General features: G+C 35.7%; 1 protein-coding gene across 1 annotated transcript in view; it reads left to right on the top strand.

Moving 5' to 3' along the window:
• Positions 1–10,519, top strand: part of LOC118739767 (cubilin homolog) — a gene marked incomplete at its 3' end in the record, with an annotated part of 488,997 nt that extends 478,478 nt beyond the window's left edge. The window contains 5 exon segments of the mRNA XM_036471274.1: positions 6,191–8,597; positions 8,689–8,862; positions 9,782–9,932; positions 9,988–10,163; positions 10,231–10,519. Of these exon segments, the coding sequence (XP_036327167.1) occupies positions 6,191–8,597; positions 8,689–8,862; positions 9,782–9,932; positions 9,988–10,163; positions 10,231–10,519 (3,197 nt within the window).
• Between the last annotated feature and the right edge of the window lie 536 nt (positions 10,520–11,055).

The following is an 11,055-nucleotide window of genomic DNA, read 5'->3' as shown; positions in this document are numbered from 1 at the left end:
ATATATGTTTTTCACCTTTCCGAAAGCTACCGCTACATGGTAAACCGAGGTGTATCCATTTTGAGTAAATTAGCGTCCTTAAATTTCGAAATATTGAAGTTTCAAGCATATCTGAAATTTACTGTTATATGAAAAGCGGCCGTAATTTTAGTTCGATTTCAATAAGTTTCAACGTTTTGCCACTATGTGGCAAGTGCAATAACCACACCGAGTTTGGTACAAATTGGTAGAACGGTTACCGAGATACATATATGTGATTATAAGTTCCAAAAATTTATAATATTCTTATTTTTCGTCTAAAACTTATTGTAAATATAAATTTTGAGTGAATAATCTTCAGTAGTTACTAAAATATCGCAGTATTCGTATTTCTGAAAATTACCGTTATATGGGAAGTGGGCGTGGTTATTGTCCAATTTTTAAAATTTTCGGCCATTTAGTATGCTGTATCAAGGCCAACAACTGTGCAAAGTTTGGAATAAATTGATGCAGCGGTTACCAAGATATACACATGTAACCATAAGTGGGCGTAGCTACGCCCATTTTCAAAAAAATGTTAATATTCTTATTTTTCGTCTTGAATTTATTAGAAATATCAATTTTGAGTGAATTATCTTCAGTAGTTACGAAACTATCGCAGTTTTCGTATTTTTGGAAATTACCGTTATATGGGAAGTGGGCGTGGTTATTGTCCGATTTTTAAAATTTTCGGTCATTTAGTATGCTGTATTAAGGCCAACAACTGTGCAAAGTTTGAAATAAATTGATGCAGCGGTTACCAAGATATACACATGTAACCATAAGTGGGCGTGGCTACGCCCATTTTCAAAAAAATGTTAATATTCTTATTTTTCGTCTAAAATTTATTATAAATATCAATTTTGAGTGAATTATCTTCAGTAGTTACTAAAATATCGCAGTTTTTGTATTTCTGAAAATTACCGTTATATGGGAGGTAGGCGTGGTTATTGTCCGATTTTGCCCATTTTCAATACCATCCGTCCTACGCCCGAAAGAAGTGCACATACCAAGTTTCGTTAAGATATCTCAATTTTTACTCGAGTTATCGTGTGCACAGACGGACGGACGGACGGACGGACGGACGGACGGACGGACGGACGGACAGACAGTCACCGCTTAATCGATTTCTCTTTTCATCCTGAGCATTTATGTATACATTTGTCTATATCTATCTCGATTCGTTTTGCCTGTTACAAACAACCGTTATGTGAACAAAGTTATAATACCCTTGTGCACAAGTGCGCTCGGGTATAAAAAAAAAAAAAATATTCCGACGAACTGATAACCTCCTCCTTTTTTGGAAGTCGGTTAATAAAAGGGAAATGTTTCAACAAGCCTGATTAGAAATGTAGATCTAAGGTGACGAATTTATAACAGGTTGGGAACTATAAAAAATGGATAAAGATCGAACTAGATCTCATCTGTCGAATTATGAACTGGTTTGGAACTATAGAAAAAGGGATGCAAAACGAACTAGACCTTATCTGTCGAATTTAGAACTAGTTCGGTACTATCGCCAAAGGGATGCAACGGGGGACAATTGACACTCCTTAGGACATCGCAATGTTAAATTCGCCAGTCGCTAGCATATAAAAGAGAATTAACGCGTACTAGTCCTGGCTCCAAATGCACTAGAACCGAACCATTCCGCACTCCGACAGGGTTACAGTATAATATTGTTTACGGTGTTGGTTAACCATTCATACCAATATTTAATGCTAAACAAAACAAATTCGGGCTTTTAAATAAAAGAATAAACGTATTGTGTAAAAAACTTTTGTAATAAATGTATGTAAAAATACCTTTGAGATTAATTGAGTAGTCCACTTGCAAAGTGCGCTATGTAAAATTGTTTAGATTTTTAGTTTTTGGTGGATTGCGTACCAGTATTTAAAGTACTTTCATGTCCACTAACAACACAGTGCAAAATCTTTTTATACTATGAAAAAATAGCATAAAATCTTAACTCTTCTTCCAAAAGTCGCTATCATACTTATTTATATACTTTCAAAGGTATCCATCTTCTGATGAACCTAGAAAACTGCTTTAGGTCGTGTAGACTGTTAATGTTATCTTATGTCATGGTATGTTATGTTATAATTTTATAAGGCTCTTATTTATGCAAAATTTTTAGGTGATAATAAAACAGATTCACTTTAAATGTTATTTGTTTTCGTAGGCGTTTTTTTTTTCAAATTTATGGCTTTCTATTATAAAATCACATAACGCTGTTTGCAAGTGGACTACTCAATTCAATTCATATCAAAAAAATTTTATGTTTGAAAAAACAAAATCTGAGATTTTATGCATTTCAATAAAAAAATTCCAAATTTTTTTTCAATTTGCATACACTCCAACTTTGCAAATTGCCTATCACCAAATTTCTTGCAAGACGATAGGCAAATTTTTGTTCAATTTCAACAGCTGATCGATCATAGCTTTGGGAAGTCAGTTTTTGTTCGCAGAAAATTGTGTGCTTAGTAAAATTTGGAAAAAAAAAAGAAAACTTATACGTGTGAGCAAGTGAAAGCAATGTTTTCAACGTGTAAACGCAAAGTAAGTGAACAAATTTTAAAACTCATTTTGATTGACTTTTCAAAACATTTTTGCCTACCAAAAGCTTCATCAAACCAAACTATCAAAGGAAAATGAAGCTACCAATTTTGGTCCAATTGGACCAAAACGGCAACGCTGGTACACACCTAATGTTTACTAATTCCTGTTCGCGCAAAACTCAAAGTAATCAAGACAGTAGCCCTGTTCGCGTACGCACTATCCAGTAAATCCAGTACTAATTTTACTGGTTTTTTACTGGATGTCGTTTTCGTACGCAAAAACTTGCAAGAAACTAGCAAAAGAGGGGAAATTGAGAGAGCAAAAATGACAGCTGCACTTGCAAGTTTTACTGAATTTTTACTGGATAAATTTTTACTAGCAACTATTTGCTAGTAAGAAAAACAGTTGATGGCATGATGCTTGATGTAATTCACATTAAAAAAATAATTTTTTGTGGTGCTTTTAGAGTTGCAATTTACAAATTAAACCTATTTAAATATATAATAAGATGGAAAATACAAGTTTTCCAAGAAAATTGTATCGGAAAATAAAAAATGAATCAGTTGTTCATAAAACTAGCAACTTCTTGCTGGTTTTGCGTTTTCGTACTTTCTTGCATATTTCACTCATTGGGAGTAAATATTGGCTTACTCTCTGAAATTTGGTTACTGGCAAGTTACTGGATATTTTTTGCTGGAGAATACCAAAACACAGCTAGTGATTGAGACAATTGAAGAAGTATGCATGTATTAGTGAAAAAGTGTGCATGTGTTGCTATTGTCATGACAGTATTGTCCGGTGTAAACCCTAAAGCTGAAATTAGTCGAGAACGCAGAACGTATACTTAAACGCAGTCTGTATACGCAGAATTTTGTCGATTACTGGAGCCCTCAGTGTTGCTTACTACACTGTTGCCACTCTTCACTGCCTTTTCATAAACTTACCCTTTCAACCACAATTTTTCGTGCTATAATAGATTGTAACTAAATATAAACTACTTAGTTTTCAACAAAAACCTTATTTAATAGTAAATTTCAAATATTTTAAACATATTTCGAATAGGAACTTATAACTTTTTTACCATTTGCAAAACTGACGAAGTGGCAACCATCTAAAGAAGGAGAAATCAGCTGACACGGAAAAATCTAAATTCCGCAGATTTCTGCGCTACGGGCTACAACTACAGAAAAATTCTGCGGTGTTGAGTTTTCATTTACATGGCGCTTTGGTAAGACAGATCGTGTCAGCTGACTCGGGTTTACGTACCGGTAGGTTTACGTTCTTGACTAATTTCAGCTTAAGGTCGAGGCCACGCAATGAGCGGCAAAGCGGCGAGCGGCTGAGCGGCGCCATACAAAAATGCCGCTCAGTGCATGGCCACTTCAATAGCATTTCATATGTTTAATTTTAAGCCGCTCAGCCGCTCATTACGTGGCCTCGGCCTAAGTTATCCTAGGATATGAGTAAAAATGATCTAATATGGTTTCCTTACTTTTTTCGAACTCCGTGCACTTGTTATAATGCACAGCGCGAATCGTAACGAATCGCGGCTAATTCGTAGGGATCCATTGATTGCATTATAAGCATTTGCATTTACATATTAAACATACAATAGATAATTATGTGACAGTTCACTCCGTTCAGTTACTTCCATTATAACCCGGTCCTAAGGATGCTAGCGGCCCGAAATCATATAAGGTGGTGTTACCGGATTTTCAATTGAAGTTGAAAATTAATAAATTAATTATAAATCAGCAAAACGAATAAAATGAAATGAAATTAATAGTGGAATTCGCGCTTCTGTGTATTCGTTGTATTTTGTGTAAGTGGACGAGCGTATGATTGTTGGTGCATGTATATTTATTGTACCGATAGCAAAAACAAATCACACAGCTCATTCAGTTACAATTATATAAGATACAACGAACACACAGAAGAGCGAATTCCACTAATGTTTAATTTCTAACCAAACCTACCTACATATGTACCACGATTCAATAATGAAAGGTTTTGTAAGAAAAACTTTGTCTCACTATAATTTTATCAATGACACTCCCACCATACTCCTTTAAACAAAAACGGTGATATTTCTTTTCCAAATTTCTTTGTAAGTTTTAGGAACATTTTTAAATTTTTAGTAGAGAAATTTATATCTTTTAAGGCCAGTATGCAGCTCTCAAGAAAAGCAAAAGGCCTGTACAAAATGACGTACAAAAAATGGCTAAATATTTACTTGTGTTAAATTTTCTTGAGGCAGTACGCAGTTCTTAAGAAATTTGCTACGATTTGCTAAAGTTTTTTTTGTGAAAAAAGAGCACAGTTTTTTTGTGAAGAAATGTTTGTTGTGCATTCGCTGGCGACAACAAGACAAAATGGGTGAGAATTGTTGGCCTACAGAAATTCAATGTGGGCTAAGGAGACGAAATTCCATTTAATGCCGAACTGTTGTATTTGTTGACATTCGTGGATACCTATTGATTCTGTCAAGTCGCTGTAAAGTAAAGCGCGCAATGGTTCTGGTAAATGAGTCAATCCTGATGTCCCCGAATGAGACTTTGACGCAATATAATGGTGGCGAAACGCATGCATGGGATCAATCGTAACACACGACAGCTCGGATTAGTCAATGGTGCGTTGTAATTTCGCACTTACGCACTTCTCATTTGACGATATAGATCACGTTCCCTGTCTCAGTAGTTTAGTAGCTGCGTGTCCTCTTTATTCTTCCTGAGTTCGACCAGCACGAATCGCCAATCGCGACTGTATAAGCCAATATTTTATATTCTTACGGCGGTATAATCTCCCCAGAACACTAAAAGTGCAACGTCAAAGAATTCTAATTACCATATTCGAAGCAATCGAGCCAAAACCTCGAAAGAAACTTAAGCTCCAAATGTTTTTATTTGTCGGTTTTTTCCACAAACAAAAAGCTTCTTATATTCATCAACTGTAAATGGTACCGCAAAGAATTTACAAGGCAAACAAACACACAAACAAAATTGTTCAAAGTGGACCATGTTGTTTATATTAAATAATTTAATGAAATTCGTTTTTGTTTTTAAATACCCACCTTTTTGTGGAATTTAGCTACCATTTTAGAATGTGTGATTGAATTCTTCCCCTTTTTCTCCTGCTTCCAAAAACCATCCCTGTGGGTGGGAGTGTCAAATTTTAGAAAAAAGCTACCTACAAAACCTTTCATTATTGAATCATGCATATGTACTATGTAACTGAATCGCCGAATACTTTTTCGTGAGTACCTGGTACTCACACGTTTTTAAAGAAGTTTAATTTCTATCACGTGTATGGTGTTGCACGCGCCGTTTTTAGTTTAAAACATGGTGAAATTATATCGGTTGAAGTAATAAGAGCGAGAAGAAAGATTTGACACTATCTTGTTTAAAAATTTGCTTAAGAAATCATTATAAGATTGCTGTATATTAAGAAAATAAAGCGAGAACGGTGTTTTATTATTTTACCTGTTTATAATTTCACCATTAATTTAAAATAAAATATGTTTGTATAAATAAAGTCAATAAGAACTATTTCTAACATGAAAAATTACTTGTACTCATATTAAGAATAATGTGGTCGTTATTTACATTTCTCGTAGATTTCTACAACGAACACTTCCATACAGAAGTACTTTGACAACAAAAATTTCATTTTACAATGATCCTGATATGCTTTCAAAAATTACCGAAGTGGATATTGATAATTTCAACTTTTCTGAGAGAATTTTCTCCTCGGACAACTACATGTATGTGCGTATAGATCTTAATCGCCGCATGTCTTCAATACGGACACTACAAGCACGATACAGCTCCAGCGATGAATCTCCCTGTCCACCCGATATCAACGAACAGGCGTCTGGATCTGTCGACACAAACCGATTGTCTACAAACGTCAACTTCTTTTGCACAACTAGATTCATATTGAGTGGATTTGAAACAATAACCTTTGAGATCAAAGAGCTTGTGGTTTACCGAAATAATACATTTAATAACCCATATGCCATTCGTTTCAGTGATGAAAGTTTACTAATGCCGTATAAGACGGTATTTATGAATGCAATTGGTACAACGGTATCCTTATCTTCCAAGGGTGGCATGCTTACAATGCTACAAAATGATAATGTTAAAATTAAACGCTTTTCGGCAGAGTTCCATCGCCATTCGTGCGGAGGAAGTTTTTACTTAATAGAAGCTTTCGAAATAGTATTTCCTCCCAAAAATTTTGTTCATGGCGGGGATGAAAGTCATATCGAATGTGCTTGGACGATTAGAGGAGCTTCCGAAAGTCAACCTTATAAGCTCTTTGGTAATATTAGCCTGAATGAGGACTGTAGCAAGGAATTTATCGCCATTCATTCTGGTATGACTCCGGAACTTCCACTTATCTCAAAAATTTGCAACAATTCAACTGAGCTTAATTCGGGAATCGATATAAAAAAGCATTTAACTACAATTTTATATCACTCCAGCGAAATAAGGCCAAGCTCGTCATTCAAAATAACGGCAGAAGCTTCCATTGCTTGTGGAACTAAAAAGACGGTTTTTATTAACTCTCCAGCGGTAATAATGGATTCTAAGATATACAAAAGTAATATGGAATGCAGTTGGGAATTTGAAGCAAGCTCAGGATTTTATATGTCTGTGGAGTTCCTGGGAAGATTCTTTATAGAGAAATCCGCAAATTGTTCAAAGGACTATCTTGAAATATATTCTTATGAAGGTGCAGTTTGGCAACCAAAGGAACGCTTTTGTGGTCGAGATGTTCCTAGTACGTACAACGCCACATCACAGCGTATATTAATTGTGTTCCGCACAGACAACGAGACGACGGGAGATGGATTCACGTTCCGAGTATCATCGTCCTGTACCGCCACTTTCAATGTTACCAACCACCTGCAATTAATACGATCTCCTGACATAGACATCACACAATACTCTAGGTTTGGCTGCATATATACCTTTGTATCGAACTCAGATAGTGCGATAAGTTTACAAGTGAGGAATAGTGTATATAGAGATAGTTTTAGGCCTATCTACAGGAATAGATTGTGTATGTTGAGTTTCACAGCATACAAGAAGGGAGAAGACGGAAACGAAATCAGAGCTGGCGAATACTGCGAAGGAGCAGAATTAATTGAGAATAGGTATTTGCGTTTAGTATTTAACAGAGCTTACGAAGGTTTCCAAATCGCGTACCAATTGAATTCATGTGGCGGAAACATCACCCAATCCACAACTATTCGTTCTTTATCGGCTACAAACGGCAATAGTGGCAATGATTTTGTATATGCTGACAACATGAACTGCGTGTGGAATATCGTGGCACCACCGGACCATTCTATATTAGTGCGATTTATATATTTCGACATGGAAAAACATGATAAGTGCTTTTATGATTTCGTAGCCATTTACTCAGGATCTTCACCAAGGAACGAAAACGAACTCGTTAAGCTTTGTGGTAATTTAAGTGCAGATCCGCCGCTGGTTTTAGTCGATGATAACCATGCCTTTATTACGGCTGTGTCCGATACTAGTTACGCGAAAAAGGGCTTCCAAGCTGACGTCGTCTTCGTGCGCAACTGTAATGAACGCATTGGATTGACCAACGAAGACTCAATTGCACAAACACTTGTAATGGTTAGAAATTACACAGTGAACCCAGCTGAAGAACTTCATTGTCAAATTCATGTAACAGCTCCGGAGAGTTTTAGGGTCACAGTTCAAATAAGAAAGCTGAATATTAATCCAACCCAATGTCTGGATGAATCATGTGTGCAATGTAATTACTTGGAGGTTATGGAACCTGCGGAAAAAGGTGATACGTCCTTGTCCGTGGGGAAATTTTGCAAAGATAACGATGGGAATAGAAAGTTGATAACTTCCAATGAGCATGCGTTATTACAACTAAGTTTTCTAAAGCAGGGGAACTACACACTTGAAATCGTTCTCGAAATCAAAAAATCTGTTTGTGGTGGACGAAATGAGCTAGAACTTCTTCCAGAAAAGGTTAGATTCAGTGCGACTTCTTTTCAAAGTTAATACATTTAGGAGTATTTTTATTGCAAGCGTAATATTTTTCACATATGTATATATGTAGGTTCTAACAATAAACTTTCCACCTGATGGGCCAGAATATCCACCGAATGTTCATTGCAAATGGCGAATCAAATCAGAAACCAATTTTCAAATCCACTTTGAAAACATGCTCCTGCAAAATCCATCGGTCGAGACTGGTAAATGCCTTGATTTTCTACGGATAAATCAGGATACGGTAAGAAATTCGTATTCCAACATATGTATGTACATTAGGGGGGTTCAAAAACAGCAAAGTCGGAAGCAATGCTCTCACCCCCTAGGATTGTTCTATATCGAAAAAAGGATACCCTTGTTTTTTTATTTTGAAATCAAAAAATATTTAGAGGTCGCTCAAAGCGCTCAAAGTTTTCCATGTATTTTTACATGGGATAAATAAATTTTTTCGTAGAAATGCTATAGAATTCTTGAAAGTCAATATTTTTCGATCGGAAAATTCTGGTTGTCTTCAGGAGACTTTCAATAATAATACGCAATTGTTTATTTAACCATTTTTTAATACTAACGATTTTTTTATTGGTCGCCCCATTGCATTTTTTGAAGTTTTTGAGGGTTTTTGGCGGCCCTATAAATTATAGTTGCAATGAAAAAATGGTTAAATAAAAAAGTGGGTATTATTATTGGGAGTCTCCTGCACATAAACAGAGTAGAAAATATTGATTTTTAACTATTCTATACCATTTCTACGAAATGTTGTTTTTTTTCCACATAAAATACATGGAAGACTTTGGGCGCTTTGAGCGACCTCTAAATATTTTTTGATTGCAAAATAAAAAATAAGGGTATATTTTTTTCGGTATAGAACAGGCATGGGCAGAGACTTAGTAGGTGCTAAAAGAGCGTAAGCATTGAGTGTACGTATACAAGCGAGAGCGTAACGATGAGAACGCGAAAGCTCGAAAATGAATTGGACACACTAACACATTCTCACTTTTTGCTCAGGCTTGTTTGTGGTCGTGCCCACCTCTAGTATAGAACAATCCTAGGGGGTGAGAGCATAAAAATTCCGACTTTACTTTTTCACATGAATTTTTGGGCCGCCCTAATGTACATACATACACTTATACTTCCGTGTTAATTGATGTATTTGCTCACAGGTGACTGAAAGCTATTGCGGAAACGTCACAGGATTTACCAAGTCCTTGAGTATATTTCAAAGTCATCAGAATGCTTATACAGATTTAACTTTTCACAGCGATGATTCCGTCCAGGCAAAAGGTTTTAACATAACCCTTTCGAGTCAACAACGTATGAAGTTTTTCAAATGTTTTAAAATTAAATAAACAAAGTAAAAATGTTTCAGCTTGTAATCGCACTTATACGAAGCTTAGTGAGTTTATAGAATTTAAACCGACTAGAAATTCGAGTCCAACGTGCTATGAAGTTATACAAATACCTGATGAATACTCAATCAACTTACATATTCTCTTGACCACATCAAACTATATGCGGTGGAATTGCTCGCACCCAAATCTCCAGGTATAGATTTTTTCGAATGCGTTATCTTTTCCGTACATTTGTATTAATAAGCTATTGACTTTGCTAGATAAACGATACTGTAACTAACACAAATCTGAGGACGCAATGCATTTCATATTTCCACGAAGATCGTCTTCACACAAACACAAGCGAAGTTAGATTATACGTCAGTCTTTTGGAAAGTTTCCAAATGTTTTACTTTGCCAGTCGAAAGACTTTAGAACCGGGTTGCGGTGGTGAGATATTTACAGTTGAGGGTTCTATTTCGAGCCCCTCTTATGAACATCGGAATTTCTCTGAGTGTCGTTGGAATATTGCAGTGCCAGAACCGAATCGCATCGAAATTGTTTTTACAAGTATGTACTATTTTATTTTTGTAAATATCTTCATATGCACATATCAAAATGCAAATCTGCCGATGTGCGTATTTGGATATGTATGTACATTAGGGTGCCCATAGAAATTTTTTTTGAAGAGTTGCCTAACTTCGACAATTTTTATGCGATTGCGATAAATGAGTTATCAATTTATTTGAAAATAAATTTAATTTTAGATATTTCTACATATTTTGACATTGTGGAAATTAGTAATTGTCAAAACTTAAAAAATGAAATTCAACAATTTTTATGAGCTTAAGGCCGTTTTTAGTGAAAATTTATTGTGGAAAAGCAACAATAATTTGAAAAAATGGTAGAAGTGATAGCTATTTTGGAAATCGCCACATTTCCTCATCAGACTTCTTTCAGTAGGATTCGAACCGACGATCACCACTGACTCAGCCAGTTGCCTACGCACTGTGCTAAAAGCGCAGTTAGTCAACGACGTAGCGTAAACGTAGGTTGACGTACGTAGCAGCATATCAAATTTCCTGTTGACAGAGAGAGAGAGAAGT

Source organism: Rhagoletis pomonella, unplaced genomic scaffold (genome assembly GCF_013731165.1).
Source record: "Rhagoletis pomonella isolate Grant_MI unplaced genomic scaffold, Rhpom_1.0 Rhpom_scaffold_00005, whole genome shotgun sequence".
NCBI lineage: Eukaryota > Metazoa > Arthropoda > Insecta > Diptera > Tephritidae > Rhagoletis > Rhagoletis pomonella.
The sequence above is the reverse complement of the archived record's forward strand: the minus strand, read 5'-3'. Positions and strand labels throughout refer to the sequence as shown.